General features: G+C 38.7%; 1 protein-coding gene across 1 annotated transcript in view; it reads right to left on the bottom strand.

Moving 5' to 3' along the window:
* Nucleotides 1-27067, bottom strand: part of DDX10 (DEAD-box helicase 10) — a 281164-nt gene that overhangs the window by 113018 nt on the left and 141079 nt on the right. The window contains exons 14-15 of the mRNA XM_047879029.1: nt 9309-9428; nt 5796-5960 (exon numbers count right to left, since the gene is read on the bottom strand). Of these exons, the coding sequence (XP_047734985.1) occupies nt 5796-5960; nt 9309-9428 (285 nt within the window). The remainder of the gene's footprint in view (nt 1-5795; nt 5961-9308; nt 9429-27067) is intronic.

Raw genomic sequence — 27067 nt, 5'->3', positions numbered from 1 at the left:
TAGCAACTCAATTCCGTGTCAACAAAGACAAAAATGAAACAGACTTCCTGAAAAGTCCCTGGGGTGCCTGGGTGGCTCAGTTAAGCGTCCGACTTCAGCTCAGGTCATGATCTCGCAGTTTGTGAGTTCGAGCCCCGCGTCGGGCCCTGTGCTGACAGCTCAGAGCCTGGAGCCTGCTTCGAATTCGGTGTCTCCCTCTCTCTCTGCCCTCCCCCAACTCTCACTCTGTCTCTCTCAAAATATTAATAAACACTGAAAATAAATGAATAAATAAATAAATAAAAATAAATATAAATAGATAAATAACTAAATAAATAATAAATTAAAGATCCCTTTAACTCTTTTCTAACCTTCCGTTCATGCTAGTAGTACCATCTTTGCAAGCAGTCCAAGCCCCATCCTGGCATGGCTGTGTTATCTAAACCTATAATCCGAAACCGATAAAGCACTCAAAGCAAATTTCCAGAAAATGAAAGAGAACTTCATGATGTATTGCTTCTCTCCACTCCCAGCTGTTCTAGCAGATATTATCAGCCTAAATACAAGTTATCTTCCAGAGCTAAGAATGATGACACACACCACAAAGCAGATTTTCACTCCCTTCAAGTAAAAGACGTCTTTCACTGACGTGATCCACAGCCCACCTTTGAGGGTTCTGACTGAATGGCAAGAAAACATGGTGTTTCCATGCAAATGTACTGGTTTTGCCTTTAGGATATACTAGTTTACTAATGGCCTAATATGAAAAAAATTATAGCTCCTGCTATAATCTTACTTCTGATGAGTGGTTTCAAAAGGTTCAACACAGATGGGGCGCCTGGGTGGCGCAGTCGGTTAAGCGTCTGACTTCAGCCAGGTCACGATCTCGCGGTCCGTGAGTTCGAGCCCCGCGTCAGGCTCTGCGCTGATGGCTCAGAGCCTGGAGCCTGTTTCCGATTCTGTGTCTCCCTCTCTCTCTGCCCCTCCCCCGTTCATGCTCTGTCTCTCTCTGTCCCAAAAATGAATAAACGTTGAAAAAAAAAAAAATTAAAAAAAAAAAAAAAAAGGGTTCAACACAGAAAAGACTAACAGGCCTAGTTAAGTACAGCTTTCTATGAGCCGCCAGGGAAAGGTGAGGATTGGAATGGTCTCAGAAAAAAAAAAAAAAAAAAAAAAAATGAAGACTCAGCAAAGATAAATAAGGCTGCCGACTCAGTGACCAGAGCAGTTACACAAGGTCCCCTGACGTCCACAGAGCGGGCAGCTCGGAGTTCCAGGAGCAGGAAGCTAAATTTACTCCCAGGGACACCGTACCAGCTCTTTTGTTTGTTATAAACTAGCTAAAATTCTTGTTGCTCAGCTTCTAAACCTTTAGGACAAAGGAGATATTTACTTGAGCCACAGTAGAAATTACAGAGCTTTCAGAGTTTGGTAGATGAAAATATTCAAGAATTGGTCTGTCAGCATGAAGGGTGACAATGAATAGCAGAGTCCTGTACCACAGAGACTGGGAGCACGTTCAAAACCAGGGGCAAAGCTGGTAACTGTAAACAGCAGGAGCAAACAACTACTTCAAAATCATTAAGACAAAACCCACAGATATTAAATGTTACCCTTTTAAACCAGAATATAATCATGAAACATTGTGAACATGCTGAAAGAACATTCCTAAATTATGAAAACTCCTAAAATTGACAGGTATTTTTAAAAATACAGATTTTGTGGGGCACCTGGGTGGCTCAGTCAATTAAGCGTCTGACTAATGACTTCGGCTCAGGTCGTGATCCCAGGGTCATGGGATCAAGCCCCGTGTCAAGTTCCGCACCAAGTGTGGAGTCTGCCTAAGATTCCCTCTCCCCTTCTCCTTCTGCCCCTTCCCTGCTCACACTCTCTTTCCCTCTCTCTAAAAAAAATAAAAAATAAATAAAATACAGATTTTGTAGAGTTTTCTTTTTACATGTAAGATTCTTGTAGGCACACCCCCTACTCAATTTTTTGTCAAGTTTCTTCATCTCTTTCTTACTATCTTAAGTAAGTAAAGGTTATCCCCAGACCCTAAGTTAGTACTTCAAGAGTTCTTTAGGGACATACAATTCTTCTCAGTATTCTTCCAAAGAAATAACAAAATTATGAGGCACGACTTCAAGGGAAACATAATTACATTTGCCCAAGGTAAAACCTTATGCTAGAAGAACTAAGAATTGTCATTACAGTAAGTAATATACTCAATTAGGAAAAAAAATATGATTTCAAAACCAATAATGTATTCAGATAAGGCAATTAAGATAAAATAATCTGTGCAGGACTAATAATATGTTTCATTTCTAAAATAATATTTTAGTAACCACTGGAAAATAAGCAAATAAGAAGGAGGCCTTATCATCAAGGTAGAAACCCTTCTTGTCAGCAGGAAGAGATGACCAATTAAAATTCCATTTTCCAAACAAAAAGGGGTACTTTTATTCCCATATCCTCCCTATACACACAGAGCCAGAGGGGCCCCCTGACCATCTGGCAGGAACTCCCATTTCCCCCCTTTACACAACAAGACAGTGCAATCCAAACTGGTGACTGGGAATCTCACCCGGACCAGGCAATGCCAGACTTCGGGCTCAAAGGCAAGGACTCCTCCTTATCACACTCTTCCTGCCAAATAAGCCAAACATTCAAACTTGCCGTGACTTCGAGGCAGAAATGCAGTCCACGGCAGCCTGGTGCGTGGCTGACCTGAGCACCTGCACTGTCTTAAATATGCCATTATAATAAATTTACTAAGTCTAAAGTGCTCAAACATGAAATCTTCTAATTTAATACACAAATACTTACATCTGTGTAAGTAATAATTTCTACTGATGCAAATACCGAGAAAGTAATCATATCTGATTCAGATAGCATTTACATTCAAGTTGAACAGACAGAACACTATTTTAGTTATTTCCTTGCACTTTTTTCAGGCTACATAACATTTCCAACTTCTGATATGGAAAGGATGCCATGGGTTACCTGTGTGCAGAATACAGCCATTCTGTGCAAAATCACCAGCTGTGGCTTCCTGTTAAAGACCCCTATCTATTTTAGTTAGAAAGGTACTGACTTTGAAACTAGTAGTATGTGAAGTTCTTGTGATTTCTCTCACAGCTGTGTCAGCCCAAACTACTCTGTTCAACCTTGCCACGAGATAATCACAGCGATAGCTTAAATATCATATGCTACTTTTAACAATGGTGCAAAGAAAATGAATTATTTAAAAGCACAAAAGTAACTGAAGATGGAAATGTGCAGAACAATCTACATATAGTATACTTACCTTTCTTGTAACAAAGGGAGAAAATAAGGATCTGTATTTATTTCTGTTTACTTGCATTTGCATAAAGAAACGGCCAGGATACATTAATAATTAATAAAAATAGCTACCTACAGGGGTAGGTATAAGTGAGAATGACAGGCATCGGCAGAAGCAAGATTTCTCAACATTAGCTTTTGTATGATCTTTATTTTAGAACAATGTGAATATATTATTCATTTTGAAAATGTTAACGTAAAAAAAAAAGGTATAAAAAGCTTTTGTGCAGTGATGGAATATCCAGTTAACTATGGTTTAATTATAATCTTCCAAGAGACAGAGAAACTCATGTATTTTAAGTATTCTCTCCTCACAAAGCCTAGCACACACTGTGTAATAAATGCACAATTAGTCAAACTGAAATTAAGTTTCTAAAGATTTCAAAAAAAATATTCCACAACCTGGATGCAGTAACTTCCACACATGAGAGGAGGAAGGGAGGGGGAGACAAGAAAGGGCAAGAGTGGGAAAGCTTTCCTTTATGTAAATGCCTCCTGCTGCCTTTACTGCTGGCTAGATTAAAAATATGGGGCGTCTGGGTGGCTCAGTCAGTTAAGCGTCCAACTTCAGCTCAGGTCATGATCTCCCAGTCCGTGAGTTCAAGCCCCGCATTAGGCCCTGTGCTGACAGCTCAGAGCCTGGATGGAGCCTGCTTCTGATTCTGTGTCTCCCTCTCTCTCTGCCCCTCCCCCACTCGTGCTCTGTCTCTCTCACTCTTAAAATGAATAAATGTTATAAATAAATAAATAAAGTAAGTAAGTCAGTCAGTCAGTCAGTCTAGGGGTGCCTGGGTGGCTTAGTCAGTTAAGCATCCAACTTCGGCTCAAGTCATGATCTCATGGTTCATGGGTTAGAGCCCTGCATCGGGCTCTGTGCTGACAGCTCAGAGCCTGGAGCCTGCTTCGGATTCTGTGTCTCACTCTCTATATCTGCCCCTCCCCAACTCGCACGCACACACACACACTCTCTCACTCTCTCTCTCTTTCTCTCACTCAAAAATAAACTTAAAAAAATAAAAATAAAGGATAAAGGTCCTTTAGTTCAGTCTCCCCAGATAAGTACTCTAAGTGAAGTATAAGCTGAAACGTGACACACTGCTGGCATTCTTAACATTACTAAAAATTTTAATAACATAATTAGTGCTAACTTTCAACTTAAAGTACTGTAATAAACAGCAATGCATGAAATGTTTTGTTTGCGTGATAACATTCTCAACTGCAAACAGTATATCTGAGGTTCATCTGTTCCCCACGTTTCTGGAACGATTTTTTCACCTGCATTTCCATCCCTGAAGCTATCTTCAATGTCTGCTTCTTTTTATTCGTCAAACGCTACTGCAAAGTGGCATCAAACCTTGAAAGAATGAGAACCACTGTTCTAGAAAAGTTTACTGAGCCACTGAATCGTTATAAGGTCAAACAGGAGTCAAAAAACACAAAAATCCTTCTCAGGATGTAGTAATGTCCACATCCAAAGGCTTACAAGTTCTTGACCCAGAATTTCATATTATGGCAGACAGCCTTAGCCATGATACTATGTTCCCCTGAAGTCATTCCTGTCTCAAGGGCATGCTAGAGAAACATCCTTAAAAATGTTAAATCTGTCTTATTTCATTAACTAACTCATTGATTTAGAGAAATACCCACTTTTATGGGAATTAAGTAGTCTGAGAAGACAGTAATGTCACTAAGTGACTGGAATGGAGTAGTCCATTTCAAGGATAACAGAAAACTGCCAAGTGTAAGGCTAACAGTGCACACGCTATAGCACTCTCTGTTTAACAAGGTTAATTACTTTCTTTCTTTTTCTTTCTTTGTTCCTCTATCTCTCTCTCTTTTCTTTTTTTTAATACACTAAGTAAATCTTCCATGCATTATCAACTAACTGCTATGGGAAGAAATTCAATGATACAGTTTAAGCTGAAACATTAATGTCACTTAAACAGGTCAATGGTGAACAGCCTGTGGTACATCCATACCGGGTACTGATACATACAACAACCTGGGTGAATCTACATAGAATTCTGCTCAGTGTAAAATGCAAATCTCAAAAGGCTACATACATATTACGATGCTTTAGTTACATAACATTCCTGAAATGGCAAAAATTCTAGAAATGGAGCACATGGGATGAGAGAGTAACAGAGTGTATTACTTCTTACAACAACATGTGAAATTATAATAATCTCAAAATCAAAGCTTTAACTAAAAAGAAATCACTAACATTATTTGGGTTACCTCAACCAAAAGCAGATGTGGGCAATGTTCTCAGACACCAGTCACTCCACAAAGAGTCCACCAGCAAAATCAAAAAAGGAGAACAGATAAAATGACAAAATATCCACAGAAAAAGAAGCGTTAGAGAAAGCAAAGAAGACAGTAACATGGTTACTGATGAACAACTAATGAATATCTAGATATATTTAGGGACATAGTAAATGTCACTCAGTATTAATCCAAGATGGAAAACTTACCCGATGCTTTGCCCTGATCTTCTTCCTATACTCTTCTTTGTCAAATTTGTCCTCTTCTTGAAGCCTTTCCTTTGCTTTATCTAAGTTGATGCCCCCAGTGCTGTCCTCCTCCTCTTCGGCATCCTTGGAGACAGACTTCTGCATCTGAGGCCACTGCTGAACCGACTGCAGGCAGGGAAAAGGTTTAGTATGGTGCACGAAACAGGGAACATCAACAGAAAACCATTTCCCTTGGCAGAATGATTTTGAAACGGTGTATTTTCCCACTTTCTGCCTTACAACCTATATTTCTTCTTTATTTTTTTCTAAATGTTTGTTTGAGAGAGACAGAGCATGAGTGTGGGAGGGGTGGAGAGAGAGAAAGAGAGACACAGAATCCAAAGCAGGCTCCAGGCTCTGAGCTGTCACTGCAGAGCGTGGCGCGGGGCTGGAACTCACGAACTCAGAGATCATGACCTGGGCCGAAGTCTGACGCTCAAGTGACTGAGCGACCCAGGCGCCCCACAACCTATATTTCTTAAGCTTTCTAACAAACTTTAGAATTGAAGTGGGCAAACCCGCAAAAAAGACTGTCCCGGTCAGGATAAAGTAACGCTGCCATGATCCAGTGACGGCAGGATTAAAGGAAAACGTCATGAAATACTTTGGAGGAAAAGGTAGTTGCTTCAACATCATCTCAAACAGTGCTCTCAGTGTGCTGTGCTCCACCAGCTCGGTTCCAAATCATCTCTGCCAGCGACTGCCAACACCCCCATCACTTCTCCCACCATCCTCTGTGGTTTTACTTCCCTGTTCTTCTGACTAGAATTTACCTCCTTGAGGGCAGTCATCTATCTTGTTCATGTACTCTCAGAGCCCAGTACAGTATCTGGCGCATTATCAGATACTCAGAATTGATCGATAAATCACCTAGCAGCCAGTACGACACATAAAGACTAAAATAACTAAGCAAAGAAAAAAATTAGTTTAGATTTCAGGAGCTGGCTCAAATCTATGGAATTTACACACACAGTTTATGGTTAGGAACACGGTAACACAGAAATCAGGGCAGTGATCTGGAGTCGGGGGACCCGGCTTAATGTCCCAGCTTTTCTGCTAGCCCGACTGCAGAATCCTGAATAAATTCCTTCATTTCTGGGCACCTGGATCCTTTTCTGAAAAATAAGAAAAGGCCTATTGGACTCAGTAATCTTCCAGGTCTCACACTGTAAAACTCAAGACAATTCAGACAAAACCTATTCTCTTATTTGAACGAGTAATTGGTTGCCAGAGGATTTCAGTAGCTGCCACCGTTTTGAGAGGCTGCTCATGAACGTGCAAAGACAAGCCGTAGGCCTGCGCGTCACAGGTATCGCTGCCTCCTCTCACTCCTGTCACCGCCCACTGCGGCCATTCTTCCAGAGGGGAGCCCCGCAGCAGGGCCCAGGGATCACGAATGTCACTGCCCGTGCAGCCACGATGGGAGGCCATGGACAATGAGGAAGGAGTGAGAGGGAGCAGGCAGGGCATCCACGCTCAGACTCCTCAGCCCTGCCTCGCGACCATGTGAAAGAAGCTGCTGCGTCTGTGGGCTGAACGCAAAGTTCTTTCAGAATTTTAGAGCAGAAGTTTCAACGTGGCTCAAAGCCATATGGAGCTCCTATCAGCAATAAGTTTACATTGAAACATTTTACAGTTAAGGATGTATATCCTTCTTGGAGCAAAGTAATCTGTGTAGTTAAACTCACAAGCACAGTGAGGATCCTCATTACACGAACAGCACTAATCTTACTTTACAGTAAGCATCTGACGTAATACAACTATATTCTGGCTAAGCTCGCTTCAGATGCTGACCTCTTTTTAGTAATTTCATGAAGATCCATTACTTATCAATTCTATAGGCTTTGACTACAACTTCCAACAACTTTAAATTGTGCTTTTTTCATGTGATTCATACACGGCTTTACTCCATGTTCTCAGTGTAAACCTGGGCTTCTGGCGCCAAACTCCCTTCCCCCGAAGTAACATCCACACCTGTTAACTCCACAGTTAAAACATACTCTGGGTGCCTGGGTGGCTCAGGTCCAGCTCTTGATTTCAGCTCAGGTCATGATCTCATGGTTTGTGAGTTCAAGCCCCACACTGAGCTCTGTGCTGATAGTACGGAGCCTACTTGGGATTCTCTCTCTCTCTCTCTCTCTCTCTCTCTCAAAATAAATAAATAAACTTAAAAAAAAAAAATACTCCGGTGTATGCAGCCTGTTTACACAACATCTGTATTAATGACAATGAAATACCTGATGTGCTACATGACGGTATTTTAAAAGCTGTTATTTTATTGGGATTTTAGAAAATAGTTCATCCATTTAAAACACTTCTGGGTTAACTGTATGCTGGGCTCTGTTCTCAGAGCTGGGAATGGAGTAGGGGGCAAAGTCAACAGACACCCTCCCTTGGGTAGCTGCCCTCATTCCACTGGAGCAGAAGAAGACGACGATAACCACGTAAATAGAGGATGTCAAGCCACAAGAGTGCTGTGAGGAAAACAGAAGAAGACAAGGCAAGGAAAGGAGAGGACAGGGGGCATGCGGCGCTGAGCACTCTACCAGAAAGCACAGGAAACCTGGGGGGTGACACAAGTTAGACCTTGCTGTGGCTGTCCCCCCAACATTACTCCTTATGTCGGTCACGGACTTTCCACATCTCTTTCCTCTTCAAAAACAAGGTTATGTGACAGAGGGACTTTTCACGAGCAAGCTTTCCGACTCTGCAAGTATGTATTTACACTAAGACCGAGGTAATGGTGACAAGAGAGTTGGGCACCTGCATCTGATATGATGTGAAAGCAGAAAATGCCCTCAAAGCCAGACCAGTAAGAAACACGCCAATACAGCATCTAGACTGAGGAACCGCAAAGCAGAGACTTTTGAGGGCCCAGAAAAGAAGCTGTGGCAAGTGGTTTTGTTACGATTCTTGCATTTGTTCCCACAGGATGTGTTGATGGACACTTTGACAGGAAAGTCTAATCTGTAAAAATGGAATTTAAGAAGTTCAAAACCAACTCTGTGTCATTAGCACCAACGAGTGTCCCAGTTTACTGTCAGTAAGGCCTTCCTGCTTACAGATGGCAGCTGACGAAATGCCCGAGACAACACAGGAACCGCCTTAGCATGCTTTAAAGAAACATTTTCTGGGGCACCTGGCTGGCTCAATCAGTTAAGTGGGTTGAGCGTCCAACTTTGGTTCAGGTCATGATCTCATGGTTCTTGAGTTCGAGCCCTGAGTTGGGTTCTGGGCTGACAGCTCGGAGCCTGGAGCCTGCTTGGGATTCTGTGTCTCCTTCTCACTCTCTGCCCCTCCCCCACTCATGCTTGCTCGCGCATGTGCTCTCTCTCTCACAAATAAATAAACGTTAAAAAAAAAGAAAAAGGAACATTTTCTTTCTCTCATTAATGAATGTTAAGTCAGCAGGAGAGTCAAACTCTTTACACTAAGCGGAAGGTACCTCAGAGATGAAGCATTTAAGAATCTTACCTCCCCTTCCTCAGTAAATGTTATCTTCTTATTCACTTTAAAATTTCTCTTCATTACTTTTTTTGCTTCTGCGACCTTGGTCACTTTCTTCTTGACACTGGATTTAGAAGGTTCTTTCTTCTGTGTGAAAATATACAAACAACAGCGATTAGTTAAGTGGCTGCTTTACATTAGGAATTTCACTCTGGCAATACACTTTCTAAAACTGAATATATTTCCTGCTCACTGGCTAATAAGCACCAAAAGTACTGTCCAGAAATAAAGTTATTAGACTTTTTAATGAATGATACCCCCAATATTATAGGGGCTTAAGTGTAAACAAGATAAATGTTAGCCATAAGCAACCTTTAAAATTTCTTCCATTACTAAAACCATGCTATCCTGATAATGCTGAAGCAGCAGAAACTCATGATAATGTGACAAATGGGCATCCAAGGTAAATAAAGCTCTCTTCCAGCTAAAACACAGAACACATTTTTTAAATAGCTCTAATTCCAAGGGCAAACTTAAATTTTCAGAGTAGGAGAATGTTTACCTGGAAAGCAAAATTACTGCAATACATTGTTTGCAATTCCACATTCTTCCTCCCATTACACTAATTTACTATATGAACACGGGGAAAAGCCTTTGGTAACTAAGCTGTGCCCAAAGGTGAGATGGAATCAGAATAATTTAGCAGGATACCCTGGTCAGAACCCACCTAACATCCTCAAACCACCACAGCAAGGTAGTGAACGTACGAAGCCACTGCTTACTTATGCTAAGTGAATGCTGAGGGAGCCATGTGAAATGGGGAGCTGTGGAGGTCATACCACAGCCTGCACAGATGAGAGAGGGACAGTAAGAAACTCACCACTAAGAGGGATTTGCACCACGTTTCTTACATTAGATCCAGGAATACCACCGGCGGTGGTTGGTAAACTAATCTAAGGCAGGCTTCATCAGGTGAGTAAGTAGACAGAATGAGAAGTTTCTGGTGCAACAGTGAAGACAACAAATTTGAATTCAAGCTCTACTACCACTTATGAGCTATGTAGGAGCAAGTTACTTAACTTCTGTGCTTTAGCTATAAATTGACCCTCAATAGTACCTCTATCTCATAGGGTTGGCTGGGAGAATTTAATAATAAATGTAAAATATACAAAATCTAAGTATTAAATAAACCTCAAATACCACTAGTGATCTCTTCAAGCTACCTAAAGAGATCATGCCAACTGCATACAGGTTTACTTTGCAAAATCCCAGACTTGGAGCTTCCTAACTGATTGTTTTTTTTAACACTGTGTTATAGGTAACCACCCAATGAAAACTAAGAAAGGAGGGACTGATCTAGGAAACAAGAGTTATCACAAGCTTTGAGAAGATGGACATTATTTATAACTGCTATATTATGGTAATCAATAAACAGAAAGAACAATTCACTTTAAAAAGTTTATATTATTGATAATGAATACAAAAATGCTTAAAAATAAAGTACCATGACATCAAAAATAACAAATTTACTACAACAGAGGTTTGTATCAAGTTATTAATACATTACGTTTTTAGATAACAATAATGCTTATTATGAAAATTAGCTAATGTATCTGCAATATGATAATTTAAGTACAAGAAAGTTGCAACATGATAATTTAAGTACAATGGTTCTGTTATGTGGGTGTTACTAACACTGCTTTTTATAGTTCTGGTTCCTAAAACATACCATCTAATTACACTTATTTCTCAGACCACGTATCAAGTCAAAGTTAAAAACATACTAAGATTTGGGGAGCACCTGGGTGGCTCAGTGGGTTAAATGTCCATCCAACTTGAGCTCAGGTCATGATCTCACGGTTCGTGGGTTCGAGCCTCCGCATCAGGCTCTGGACTAACAGCTCAGAGCCTGGAGCCGGCTTTGGATTCTGTGCCCCCCTCTCTCTCTGCTCCTTCCCTGCATGTGTGCGCACGCTCTCTCTCTCAATCTTTCTCTCTCTCTCTCTCTCTCTCTCTCTCTCTCAAATAAACATTAAAAAAAAAAGAACATACTAAGATTTTAAATCTATAAAACGCTTACGAAAAGATTCATCTTCTCTAAAGTAGTTTTTATTACATCAGAGAGATATCAATAATGTTACAATCCCATTATACCTGCACCCCACAAGATTTCTATGAAAATAAATTCAATTTGTTTCAGATTTCTTCTTCCCATGGGATATTCCATCTACTCCTCCCAACCCCCACTGGCCCCAACTGCATGCATGCTGCCACCAGGTTGCACAGGGCCCTAAACTGCTCTGTCCATCCCTCACGACCTTCTCCCCACCACTGTGCTCTGAGATACACTACTATTATTCTCCTTAGGAAATAATACAGTCCTTATTTTCTCACTTCTGAGGGTAATTAACTAAGTTGTGTGGCATTAAAACTTCTACATTAAAAGAGACCAGGGTGTTAGGAAGGCTGATTGCCAACTGAGGTTAAGTTGCCACCTGTAGGTCACCTTGTGAACACAGGGCATTAATAAGACCCCCACTTCCTTCTTCCCAGCCAATACTCCTACCCCCACCTTTCTCCACAGACAATTATCAAAGAACACCACCAACACAAATGCCAGGGTTGGTGACAGGGTTATTCCTACTTGATCTTCTTGCTTTTTAGGGTTAGATCAATTCTTGAGGATCATGGGTTGGCTAATGTTCTGTCATCAGAGAGAATGCTGATCAAATAGCACAAACTCAGAGGATCATTACAACGTAAAAATAACAATTATACAGGAGTAAGTTATCACCACTTTAAAAAAAATGCTGAGGAGCAATCAGAGCCAACATTCTGGGGGTAATACTCTAGATCTTGATAGGAGTTTGAGTTACACAGGTGTATGTAATTGTCAAACCTCAAATGTTACACTTAAGATTGGTGTATTTTACTGCACATAAATTTCTACCTCAGAAAACAGTCCTGTAATGAACTTAAATGAATGCCAGGCAGGCTGAAGTATATACGGTACAAAGGGTAATACCATTGGCAACTTACTCTGAAGTGCATTAAATTTAAAAGTGTGATAAATAGTTGGAGAATTACATGATAAAGGCCATATGGTAAGAGTTTCATTATAGAATGAGTAGTGAATATTTTGGTGTACAAAGTGCACTTTCTTCAGCTTTTCTTTATGTTTGAAATTTTTTTTAGAACAAAATACAAAAAAGGCCTGGTCCCAGGAATGAGAGAAAGTCATAAAGCAAAAATACCAAAAACTGCCAAAATAGAAGAAAGATAAGTTAAAAAAAACAACCTTCGGGGAGCCTAGGTGGCTCAGTCAGTTAAGCATCTGACTTTGGCTCAGGTCATGATCTCATGGTTCATGAGTTCGAGCCTCGCATCTGGCTCTGTGCTGAGAGCTTAGAGCCTGGAACCTGCTTTGCATTCTGGGTCTCCCTCTCTCTCTGCCCCTCCCCAATTCATGCTCTGTGTGTGTCTCTCTCTCAAAAATAAATAAATATTTAAAAAGAAAAAGAAGAAAGAAAACCAGCCCTGCATGGTGTAACCTTGAGATGATTCAGGTCCATATCAAGAGCTTTAGGGAGACCCATGAAACCACTGAAATTATGTAACAACACTTGGGGATCTTTGCATCAAAATAATCAAATTTGTTCATTTTAGGGAAGCCACTGTAAAGAATAGAAATTGCAAAATGGGTGAAAAGACACATGTTTATTTTATTTCATTGACAGGTTGGGGATTCACTCCAATACTTGAGAATTATTCTTCAGTCATTCAAATATGCCCCAGAGTATCGTCCACACACAAGACACCACAGTGCACACTGGAGACTGAGCAATGAAAGAGACAGGGGGACTCCCAATCCTCCCTGGCCTAACTCTATGGGGAAAAAAATATTTTCTACTGTTTAATGTCTTTAACTATTTAATCACAAATGTATTAAGTGTTCAGAAAAAATAAAAAGGATGAATGAATCTATGCAACAGGGTACCTGCCCTAGCTAGTCTAGGATAAGGAGAGGAGTCCAGGAAAATTTCCATGTGAGACAAATGTCTAAAATGAGTGTCAAACACCCAAGCAATGTGTGGCATTAACAAATATCTTCTGGGTGTCCAGTGATGGTGTATTTCACATGTGGCTTAGCTTAACTAAGGACCATGTCCTTCTTTAAAACATTACGTTTATGGGGCACCTGGCTGGATCAGTCGGTTAAGCATCCGACTTCAGCTCAGGTCCTGATCTCACAGTCTGTGAGTTCGAGCCCCGCGTCAGGCTCTGTGCTGACAGCTCAGAGCCTGGAGCCTGCTTCAGATTCTGTGTCTCCCTCTCTCTCTGACCCTCCCCTGCTCATGCTCTGTCTCCCTCTGTCTCAAAAATAAATAAAAACATTAAAAAAAATTTTTTTTAAACATTACTGTTAGCAGCTAATACATACTCATCTTTTTTTTTATAAAGGATACTCATGTCTTATGAATTCATGTCTTAATCATGTTAAAAAGTCTCCATTCATGTCTTCTGCAGCCACAGTGTTTACCTCCCAAGAAGCAAATGGCATTAATACCTTTCTCTATATCCTTTCCAGAGACATTCTACCCACAATCAAGTATACATGAAGAACACCAAAGTACTAAATGAGCTATCCACATGGGCATTCACTTACCCAGGATAAATCTCTAAAAGTTAAAGCACTCAAAGAGTATGTACACTTAAAGTTCAACTCAATATTTCCAAATAACCTTCCTGAGAAGTCAAACAAAATTTAACAGTCCCACCAAAAATTTGAGAGTAACTGATTCTCCACATCTATTTTCAGAAAGTAGATATTAGGCTTTATGTTTTGCCAATTAGGTGAAAAAATAGTATCTCATGAAATTTTTAATTTGCATTTATCTTGTTTTAAGCATAGCAGAACATCTTTCCAAAGACATTTTTTTTTCCTGTGCACTGTGTATCATCTTCAACAGTACTATCAACTATCAACCGTTAATGAATTCCTAGCATTTTACTTATTAATTCGTGAGATCTTTTCATTTGTTAAAAATGTGTCAATATTTTCTCCCACTGCATCATTTACATTTAGACTTCTACCATAAAGGTAATATTTTGTTGTTTGGACTTTGTTTTTTTTTTTGCTAAACATGTATTTTTAATTTTAATGTAATCAATGTTTAAAATAAGAAAATTTTCTGGATATTTTTTGTACCATACTTACCAATATGTTTTCCACTATATGACTTTTCAAAAAGCAGTTTAACTTCTTAAAATTCAGATTTTATTTTCTGTAAAAGTTTCAACACTGAATCTTGGATAAGGGGGGAAGTGCTGCTTGTTAACACTTTAAATTTCTATTAAGTAATTAAAAATATCAAGTATACTTATTGTTAGGCATAAGTTGTATTTTTACTACAAGACTTTGTATTATTGGTAAAAGAATGAAATTTGTAAATTTTAAACCAAAGAGTTTAACAAAAGATTTCCTGACAAGATGTAAAACATCAAAACACAATTTTCATTTCCATTTGCACTTCCTTCATGACATGTATGCTAGACATCAGAATAAAATTCAAAAAGGAAAATATCATAAAATACAAAATTGATAAAGCATCAAGTAATTTTCAAGGTCTTGTGACAGCTGTAGGAGGCTGCCACAAATAACTTGGAAGATAAAAGGTTGTGAGGAGAAGGACCGTATTAGTTTTAACACTAGCTACAACAAGATTCAAATATAATCAGTGAAAACAAAAACTAATATAAGCATTACTACTATACATCCTAGAGGTAAATTAAAAGTAACAGTGCAGGGTGCCTGGGTGGCTGAGTCGGTTAAGTGTCCAACTTCAGCTCAGGTCATGTTCTCATGGTTCCTGAGTTCGAGCCCTGCATTGGGTTCTGGGCTGACGACTCAGAGCCTGGAGCCTGCTTTCAGATTCTGTGTCTCCCTCTCTCTCTGCCCCTTTCCCACTCACGCTCTGTCTCTCTCTGTCTCAAAAATAAATAAACATTAAAAAATTAAAAAACAAAGTATCATTGCAAAAAAAAAAGAAAAGCAAAAACCATACAGATATCAAAGTCAGAATTAAAAGAAGATACTCTAAAGAAATCAGATGTTTATGTTTCCTTAAAGTAGCTCCCATATTAATGATTTATAATAATCATTATAATTAATTATAATTATATTTAATGATTAATGATTTATAATAATTAATAATTAATAATTATTTGATTATGAGATATCATAATTAATGATTTATAATAACAATTTTACCTAAAAGTGAAGGAAACCTACGAAATAAAGAACTCTCAACCCTGGTCAAGACCTTACAGATTACTTATTATAACCTGAGACCTCACATTAAAAGTATGGGCATTTCATAGCATTTATAAGTACTGTTGCCTCAGAGTCCAAAAGTAATCATACCTTAGAACTGAAGATTTAAAAAGCAAAACAAAACCAATATAAAAAAAAAAACACACCTGCTATGTAAGCATAATTCCTTCATCATCCTAAATTTACTGAGCTACAAGAATTCACACAGTCTAATTTTACACTATAAATTAAGGATGTACTATGTGGCATTTGATTTGAAACCCATCTACAAAATATTTTCTTAAGAAATAAACTTTCCTTGGGAATGCAAGCTGGTGCAGCCACTCTGAAAAACACAGTATGGAGGCTCCTCAAAAAATTAAAAATAGAACTACCCTATGACCCAGCAATTGCACTACTAGGTATTTATCCAAGGGATACAGGTGTGCTGTTTCGAAGGAACATATGCACCCCAATGTATATAGCAGCTCTATCCACAATAGCCAAAGTAGGAAAGAGCCCAAATGTCCACCAATGGGTGAATGGATAAAGAAGATGTGGGGTGTGTGTGTGTGTGTGTGTGTGTGTGTACACACACACACACACACACACACACACACACACACACATAATGGAGTATTACTTGGCATACACACACACACACACACACACACACACACATATATATATACAACGGAGTATTACTTGGCAATCAAAAAGAATGAAATCTTGCCATTCACAACTATGTGGATGGAACTGGAGTGTATTATGCTAAGCGAAATTAGCCAGTCAGAGAAAGACAAATATCATATGACTTAATTCATATGAGGACTTTAAGAGACAAAACAGATGAACATAAGAAAAAGGAAACAAAAAAAGTATAAAAACAGAGAGGGGGGACAAAACATAAAGGGACTCTTAAATATGGAAAACAAACAGAGGGTTACTGGAGTGGTTGTAGGAGGGGGGAAAGGCTAAATGGGTAAGGGGCATTAAGGAATCTACTCCTGAAATCATTTTTTCATTGTATGCTAATTTGGATGTAAATTTAAAAAAATAAAATTAAAAAAAATTTAAGTTACAAAAAATTTATTTTTACCTACACAAAAATAAATAAATAAATAAATAAACTTCCTTGATGATTAGTGATGTTGCACATGCTTTCATGCACCTATTGGTCATTTATGTGTATGTCTTCTTTGGAAAAAAGTCTATTCTAGTCCTTTGTCCATTTTTTAATTAGATTACTTTGTTTTTGCTTTTGGGTTGTATCAGTTCCTTATACATATATCTCAGAAACCCTTTATCTGAAACATGATTTATAAATATTTCTCCCATTTCCTAGGCTGCCTTTTTGTTTCCTTTGCTATACAGAAGTTTTTCAGTTTGATACAGACCCCTTGTTTATTTCAGCTCTTGTTGCCTGTGCCTATGGCATCTTGTCCAAAAGATCACTGTCAAGACTAATGCCAAGGAGATTTTTTTCCCCTATGTTCTCTTCTGGGAGTTTTAATCTTCAGGGAAATGAAATCAAAACCACAATGAGATAGCATTTCACACTTATTAGGATAGCTATCATCAAAAAGACAAGAGGTAACAGGTGTTGGCATGGGTGTAGAGGAAAGAGACCTGTCGTCGTACACGGTGGGAATGTAAACTGGTTAAGCCACAGTGGAAAACAGAATGGAAGTTCCTCAAAAAAATTAAAAATTTAAACTATCATATGATGCAACAATACCACTCACTCCTGGGTATATATCCGAAGGAAACAAAATCAATTCTAGGAAAGGTATGTGCACCCCCATGTCTGTTGCATCATGACTCACAACAGCCAAGACATAAAAACAATCCTAAGTGCCTGTCAAAGGATAAATGGATTAATAGAAAACGTGGTAGACATATACAACGGAGTATTATTCAACCACGAAAAAGAAGGAAATCTTGCCATGGGTGACAATATGGATGAACCTGGAATGCATTATGTTAAATGAAATAAGTCAGAGACAGATACTATATGGTATCACTTATATGTAGAGTATTTATAGAGAAGAAAAAGGGGAAATGGAGGCTGATGTCACAGAAACACAGAACAGTTGTTGCCAGGGGATGGGAAAAGGGAGAAATTGAGATGCATAACTTTCAGTTATAAGATGAGTAAATTGAAGATCTAATGTATAGCATGGTGACTATAGTTAAAATACTGTATTGTATACGTGAAATTTGCAGAGAACAGATCTTAAGCATCCTCATCACACACACACAAAGTTAACTGTGAGGTGATGGGTGCATTAATTATCTTGATCTTGGTAATCATTTCACACGGCACATGAAAACACAATCACGTTGTATACACATACAATTTTATTGATCGACTATTCCTCAATAATGCTAGGGGAAAAAATAAAAACACCACCACCAGTAAGTAGAATAGGTATGTTTGTGAAATCTTCGCACAACCTATAGTCTTAAAATTAAGAGCCACCTAAAAGGTGTAAAAGAGGTCTGGAGATTGGTTGCATGACTGCGGGAATGTGCTGCACTCTATACTTAAAGTGGTACATTTTCTACGTATTTTACTATAATTAAAAATAAAGAGCCATCTAGACTATAACTAGACTTCAGTTTAAAATGCTGTTACGGAAGCAGTTTCTCTTTTCAGGGTCCTCCACAAATGTAAACTTAAGTCAAAGCAGCAGTCCCAGAATTCCACAGCAGCTGGAGGGCGGGGCCCAAGGCAGGCAATGCAAGGAATGGGAAGGACACAAGAGACCCTTAAGTGCCGGTCAACTAAAATGCTATGAAACAGAGTGCTTATAAATTATAAATTATGAAAATAATCTCATAAAATGGTCTAACAAATCCACAGGATTTTTCTTCAAAATGTCCACATTTACCAATGTCATTGTTTAAAGTTTAATGGAAGGCAAGCTACAATAAACCTTGGTAATATGCATAAATTGAGTCATACTGCTAAAATCGGGGACAGAGGAGTTGGAGAGAATGACGAGAGCCAGTGACGCCTCTACCCAAGTCCCAGTTACATTAGTCTGCGGCTGACTGTATTGCAGCGGCCTGTTATCAAACTTGGCCTGCGCCCTTGCCCCCATTATGGTAAAGCCAGAGTCACCACTTGGGTTCCTGATTTGTTTTTCTAATGGACTGTAATCTTCACCAGGGTAAGATCGTTTGTATTACCATTTGTATCCCCAGAGCATCACAGAGAGGCTGGCACACAGGAAGCATTCAGTAAGTACTTCTTGAACCAAGAATTAGTGAAACAATTCCCAGTGGAATAAAGCATTACTTCATTTACTGCTCATAACAACTATGAGTCAAATCTGGGCCCTGAGAATTTTTTTAATTAGAAAACCAAAGGTTTGACAAATTTGGCAATCTGTTCAAGGCTGCACAATTTAAATCAAAGGGTACTTGACTTTGTTGTTTATATTCTACAATGCTTAGGTGATTTTTGTTCAAACTGTCAAGTTACAGCATCATAATTTTCCTCAATATGTGCCTTTTACGTTTCTATCAACTTTGAAAGAATGTTTGAAAACTGCTATTCTTAGAAACTTTACACCGTTTTTCAACTTTCCAGTTCATGGTCCATTAAGGAAGATTTTTTCATATTCTACTTTCTGATGCAGTATCTGTATTGGTTTTTAAAATAACTGTTTTCACATCCAAGTATCAATTTTAAATACCAAATATGCCACTTCAAATTACAAGGCCCCAATCCTACTTCCCTTCTGATGAGAATCACAGCTGTTACAGAATTTGTATATGATACTTGTGTCATTACTTGACTACTGACACTTCATAAATTGTACCTAGAAGACAGCCTAAATACCATTCTAGAAATCTTTCCCAATTTTTAATATATTATAGATAATACATGTTTATTTCAAACATAAAATCATATAAATGAGAGCCCACACATCCTGTCAAAGTTCTTCATATTTCAGAGTATCAGATTAGCCCTTCTGATTACATCAAGAAGCAAACCATAAGTAAAAGTCTCTATTCTGTGTCGTCAATAACTCCAGGCACTACTTATTTTCTTTGAGTAAGAAAATTTGAATAAGACTTATTTTCTTTGAATAAGACTTCTTTGAAGTCTGTAAACTGCAATTCTAAAGTATAAGTTGATGAAAATAGTTATTGAATACTACAATACATTAAGCAACATGACTAAATATTTATTATGAAATACTCATGATTCTTTTAAAAAATCATCTTAACAGGTCAACATAAACAGGTAAACAGACAAGTATTTTTCTGTTTTTCCCAACAGATCAAAAACCATGCAGGGGTGCCTGGGTGGCGCAGTCGGTTAAGCGTCCGACTTCAGCCAGGTCACGATCTCGCGGTCCGTGAGTTCGAGCCCCGCGTCAGGCTCTGGGCTGATGGCTCAGAGTCTGGAGCCTGTTTCCGATTCTGTGTCTCCCTCTCTCTCTGCCCCTCCCCCGTTCATGCTCTGTCTCTCTCTGTCCCAAAAATAAATAAACGTTGAAAAAAAAATTAAAAAAAAAAAACTATGCAAATATGCAGTGATCTCAGCTTTGTCTGGACTTCCCTCCTGCTTATGGACGATAATAAGGCACAATCATTCTACACAGTATTTTTTCATTAAGAGATTCTTCCTTCCGGATTTCTACTTCCTGAATCCACACCCTTAATCTGGGATACTTTCAAGAAGAATCTCTTAACCTAATAAACTCTTCTGACTAGTATGTACCTGCCACCTTAACTACTAAATGCTTTCAGAAAAGTAAGTTTCAAATATATTCCTGATACAGTTTCTATTGTCCTCTGTTCCTTCTCCTATTCTTCAAGTACAAGTTCCCCCACCAAATCCTCAAACATCAGTGGTTTTTTCCCTTCAATATATTTGTCTTCCTCAACAATTTGTCAAAATCAACCAATTTTTCCTTGATTTTAAAAAGCCTTTTCATAGCATTTCAGTCTAATAATTCTTTAAATCTTTCACTGCCTCCATTTAGTCTAGGTAAGATTTCAGTTTCATTTTTCCACCCACGCCATATTTTATTTTGCTTATTTCCTGAGTTCAAGCCTCATCCCCGAGTTTCATGGCCACCCAGATCCATGACTGTCTGGTCTATTTACTACCTTAAATGTTTCCTTCTTACCTTTCTGAACACATTTATACTATTGGAACACATAAAGAATAATTTCTTATTTCTCATCTGGTACCTTAAGAAATTTTCTTTAGTTCACTGAAACTGTCCAAGCTGTTTACTATTCTGTTTTGCTGGCCAGGAAATTTGTATTATTTGTTCCACATCACACCCTTCTCCCCACCCCATCCCCCAAAAATACAAATAAATTTTAAAGAAAGAAAAAAAAAGCGACCATAAATGTGAAATCTCAGATGCTTCCTTTCTTTAACAAAATTATGGAACCAGTCATATTTTGCCTTAGGAATCCAATTTTTAACCTGCCACTTTTAATAAATATTTCTATATTAGGAAGCAGGCAGCTGGAAGCAATTTAGAGAAATGGGGCCTGATACATACTTTTTTCCTCTCTTTTTAGACTTCAAAAAATGACAGTATAGATTTCATTTCTAACTTGTGCCCAAATTGGCTACATCTATTTCTGTTGTCTCCTACAACTTGTGAAATTCTTCTAGAACTTAGAAATACTACAGGCATACAAAAAACCCAGTAACATTAAAAGGAAAAGCTATCTTGTGTCACACGGCCGTTCAGGTAACAGGGTTAAGGGACACAATAACGGTGGTAATGAACTAAGTAAAAAGACCTGGGGCAGCATTTATGCCACTTTCATAAGGCAACATGACAACTATACTTTGCCATTTACGCCTCTACCACCTTCCTTCCAAGTGACAGCAGAGACTCAGCAAGAATGCACCAGGAGCTAATTTACCAGAATTTGTGTGAATAAAATGAAATAGCATCAAAATAGCCTTCAACAATATCTAGTTCCAGGTTTAACTGAGAACTTTATAGTTGGCTCCAGCACCTACAATATTAACAAATTACTTGGCAGCCTGGCTTGTGTAATTTAAAGCAGAGTTTCTGAAAATTCATTCATCATGAAAGTCTAACAAACATAGGCCACAGAATAGTGCTTATTCAGTGAAGCACCAATTTAAAAAATTACACACAAACACACTCATGCATCTATACTCTAAATTACACAAACAGAATCTCTGGATGATTTAAACCCTTCACAAAGAACTGCAATAACAGAACTAAGACATATACTAAACTCAAATTGGGCTTTGTGCCTGATTAAGTTAGCCATTTTTGACACACTCTTGTAAGACAGTATGAGATGCTAATTCTGACCTCTCAGCTCCCCAAGACAAAGCAATCACTGCTACTGGTTATACATGGTTCCAGTGTCTGCCATTTTTCTAAACTGACTTACATTAGTAAATCACAAGATACACATGGGATATGCCTTAACTAAAAGAGAAATAACAAGTATCACTATCATGTCCAGCCCAAGCCATGTGCACAACTACATGCACAGTAAAATTTCCAAGATCTGCCTTCTATTGTCTACAAATGTTAGCTAAGCAAAAAATACCAAATGAAAAGTCACAGGCCAGCCTTCCGTACCATGTTTCATCAAAACATACTTGGACGATGTCTAATTATTTAAAATGAGATACTCTTAAAAAACACACCATTTATAAAATGGTGGTCTGCAAGGCCATTTAATGTTGATAAAAGATATTGCCATTATTAAGTACAGAACGTGGAAGGATGAAAGGGCCATCCAAGATTACTCAGAGAAACAAATACCACGAGCACACGCACAGGATGAGAGGATTTCAAGATCACGCAGCCAGTGCCAGCGAAGTTAAGGCTGGAACTCAAGCTTTCGGGCAAAGCCAACCTGTGCTGACACCACATACAAAAGTATCTTAGAAACATCTCAGAGACTACAATTTCCTCCAACAATCACAATTTTCCTGAAGAATACTCAGAGACTCCATAAAATTGAAATTAAGAACCGATGGAGGGCAAATGTTTTCTTTAAAATGAAAAGAATCCTTCAAGGAAGGCATTTTAAAAGTGTCCTTTTCCACTTTCATAGAAGGATCATAGATACCACTATAAAACCTGACCTCTAATAGTCTTATCTCTCAAAAGAATAGCATGTAGAAAAAAGTTCTTCTCAACGCTCTATGCTGTCCTTTGATTTCCTGGCAAATTGCATGCTGAGCATGCAGTGATTAATACAATTTCCATCTGCCCTCCTTGGCACTTAAACATTAAAAACAAATTTTGACAGCCATTAGAAGCAGTTGACAGGTGATTGCTCGTTAATTTTTCTCCCATCTTAGAATGTGTCCCTGCCGTTTTGTTAGGAAATTTGTAACACTAAATGTAATATTTGGAGGGGCACCTGGGTGGCTCAGTCAGTTAAGCGTCCGACTCTTTGTTTCGGCTCAGGTCATGATCTAACAGTTCACAAGATCAAGCCCTCATGCAGAGCCTGCTTAGGATTCTCTCTCCCTCTCTCTGCCCGTCCCCACTCGTGCACTCTCTCTCTCTCTTTCTCTCTCTCAAAGTAAATAAATTAATAATTACTTTTTAAAAATGTAATGTTTGTAATTACAACTTACTAAGGATTAAAATGAAGTCTTCGCTAGTCTCCAAACTCTGTATCTTACCTAGCTACTCAACATTTTTTTTTCATCACTCTCCCTCCTACTGTCTCATCCACAGACTAGAAAATGCAGGAGCTATCAATAATCTTGAAATTCTCACCCAGAAGGCAAATTTAAGTTAAGATTTGATACTGGCTATCTTTTGAGAAGCTTTTCTTACTTTCTACCCTCAGCCTCCTGGTGATGTCTCCTATGGTATTTCTTATACTCTTGGTAGGAGATTTCTTCCACTTCTATTTTACCCCTCTCAGACACAACTCCCTGAGGATATGGACTTTGTCTTTACCTTTTAATTTCTAGAGTTAAGTGCCCATATTGCATCTGAACAAATCAATAATTATTTGTGAAGCTGAGCTAAGCAAATCAAGACAGTTTTCATTGAGAGGAACACTGACTCAAAGACTCTGAAATGCATCCTTCAGTTAGCTATTGTGACATCAACTTGTTTAAACAGCACAGAAATTTAAAATAAAAAAACCCATAATATTGCACATTCAAATTTGACACTTATTTGTTGAGAAAACAGATCCACTGACTCCGGGCAATAATAAAGTGTGATGCAAGCAAAGTAGAACTATCTGAAAATGATGTCAGGAGTCATTCTGGGTGCCTAGTCCAGGAGCTGAAGTCACTCCAGCATCCCCATCTCCCAGCATGACAGGCTGTGACCATGTTCAGCTACTGACAGCCTCCTGGCTTCTTCCCTTCACAAGGCAGATGCAACTTCCCTGGACCCCAGGACTCCTCGGGCCGAACCGACGCATTTCTCAGATGACCACATGAACCCACAACTATACTGGCTGGTTCTCAAGCAGTTCAGGTGACTGCTCACTGATAAGGCTGGCCTACCACTTCTATAATAAGGGACAATAAGAGATGACAGCAAACTTTCACTGGAATTAAAAAAAACTTATGCTATTCTAACAGGGAGCAAACTGCTATCCTGGCACCCCTCTATGTGGAATAATGACATGGAAAACTCAGGCCTTACTTCTTGCTGATTCTGGCTTTTCCCCATAGAATATCCTTTTCCCAACAAAGCCCATTCTTTAACCCATGCCATTATATTGTGAAATTTGTCCTAAGCTCCAATACATGACAAGTGGCAATCCAGATAGGTTTACGGGGCATAGGAAAAGGTCACTAAACTTTTTTTGAGAAGTTTATGGAATAGTAAGTAGTTAATTAGTGATGCCAAGGACTGGACACCATGCTAGATGTTTATATATCATTTACTACTCACAACTTCCCTTCTGAGATATTGCTTATATCTCACAGGTGATGAAACTGACAGTAAAATAAGTTAACCAATTATCCAGCTTGAAGGGACACAGGCCAGCTCTGAACTTCTTCTGTCACTCTAGGAAAAGACAATTAGTAGTTACACACGAAGCTAAAATAAAGTTGGAGGAAAAATCAGAAAGGTACTAAGAGGTCTGTGACAGGATTCAGGGAAGACTACGGGACCAAAGAGACAGCATTTAAGAACAAAGCAGGAGGAAAGGGGAGCTGTGCAGAGTAACACAGTTAGGGTAATGAAAGGAGACCATCTGAAAACAAAATCACAAGAAAGGAAGGAACAAGGGAGACGGAAAGTGCTTTGAAAACAGATTCCTCTCACAATTAGTGATGTGTTGTAAAAAAAAAACTTTGCACCATACTTCCAAACCATTTTTCCCCTACTAAACATCTTACAAATTATCGACTCTAAATGGGAAAAACCAAATGATTAAACCAAAACAGAAAACTTCGAGAATTTTTTAACCAGTCACTGACAGTACGGATAATAACTGCCATCCATCTCCCTAGTATTTTCTCCATTACACCTAAAGAATGTCTGAGATCTGAGACAAGGAGTGGTTAAGTCCAAAAGAAGAGATTATATTGGAACATGAAATTAATCTTTGGGACTCAGTGTGATCATTTCCAAGTCAGTATACTTTCACTGGCTAACACTATTTACAACATACCTACACTGTTTCTTCTCCAAATACTTCAATTATTTAAACCATGTAATTATTTGAAGGATTTGATCAAGTCGTTAATAAATGAAAGCATTAAATAACATGATGATCCTAATAAAAGATTTACATCAAACTGATTTTGAATACATTCAGCTTCAATTGTATCAAGTAAACAGGTTGAACTGATGAGAATTTTCTCCATTAAAATGCAATTAATTTTCCACTAGTGCATCAAGATTTCCAGGGTTATATTATGAAACTCACCATAATTGGCCTCATTAGTTCTGAATCCAAAATTCTGGTTGTCAAACCTTCCTTTAAAAGGTCACAAACTATCAGAGAATGATCTGATCAAAACAGTACTGTTACTGTTTTTTGAGTACCTACAGTAAGCCTCACTTGACTAAAAGCATGGGATCTGGCTAATTTTCAACTTGCTTGGGAATGAGCTGCCCATTTTAGGAATAATGAGTCAACTCTCTCTCGCTGCTCTGTTACAAAACAGTCATATGTTGATGATCATGTTAAAATGGCTCTACCTTCCTCAGAGAAGCATGCATGTAAATTAGGGGATGGAGAAACAGAGAGAGGGAACAGATTCACTGTGCCCATCTCACCAGTTTCCAGAGAGCTCCTTTCCCTGAACTTCATGCTGGCATTGCCTCGTCTGTTTCCTTTAAGGATGGGTATCAAGCATTTCCATATAAAATGCATTTTATGTCTTATCGTACAGTTGTTGAAATGCAAGGAAAATCTGTGCTTCTCTGGAGTAGAAGAATGTCTGCTCCTTATGGGAAAAGTATTCTTTTCATTTTGGCAGTTAAGACCTCAGAGCCAAATTCCTGATCCATATTTAAGAACCATGTAAAACCCTGCATGACCCTGCATATTAAATCTCCCACCAGTCATTTCTATCCTATCTATATTTTGCATGCCTGATGTTTTCTAACTACTAACTACTTCTAACTACTACTTAAGCTACTTCTAATTCCTTGTGGGATTAGGAGGAATAAAATAGAATAAAGGAGGCTCAGTCATTTATTCAACAAACACTGGGTATCTGCAATACTCCAAGTCCTATCCTAGGCACTTGGGAAGGTGCATTCCAGTAGAAAAACCCAAACACACACACACACACACACACACACACACACACGCACGCACGCATGCACGCACGCACACACACACACACACACACACACACAGTATGTCAAGGAGCTTTAAACACTATGAACAAAGGCAGAGTAAGGGTGGAGACAGTGACTAGTGGAATGGAGAAATTTTAAATAGTTAGATAGGGCCTGTCTGAAGAGGGGTCACTGGAGCAGAGATCTAAAATGATGTGGGGGCACCTGGGTGGCTCAGTCGGTTAAGCGTCCAACTTCGGCTCAGGTCATGATCTCAGTTTATCAGTTCAAGCCCTGCATTGGGCTCTGTGTTGACAGCTCAGAGCCTGGAGCCTGCTTTAGATTCTGTGTCTCCTCCTCTCTCTGCTGCTCCCACACTCGTGCTCTGGCTCTCTGTCTCTCAATGATAAATAAAGGTTAAAAAAACAAAATTTTTTTTAAACGATGTGAAAGCAGTCATTGATCTAGGTAAGAATTCCAAGGAAAAGAAAGAGTAAGCACCAAAAGCCTGCAAGTGGAAATAAGATCGTTGTTTTCAAAAAGAAAAAAAAAAAGAATGACTAGACAAGAGTGAGCAAGGTGGAGAGTGGTAGGAGAGGAAGTCAGAGATACAGGAAGATTCGGGATTATGTAAGACCTTGTAGAACACACTACAGCTTGACTTTCCCCTGAATATGAGAAGGAATACAAGTTTCAAGCAAGAAGCATGGCAT

The sequence above is a fragment of the Prionailurus viverrinus genome, chromosome D1 (assembly GCF_022837055.1).
Source record: "Prionailurus viverrinus isolate Anna chromosome D1, UM_Priviv_1.0, whole genome shotgun sequence".
Lineage (NCBI taxonomy): Eukaryota > Metazoa > Chordata > Mammalia > Carnivora > Felidae > Prionailurus > Prionailurus viverrinus.
This window is presented reverse-complemented; position numbering and strand designations above follow the sequence as displayed.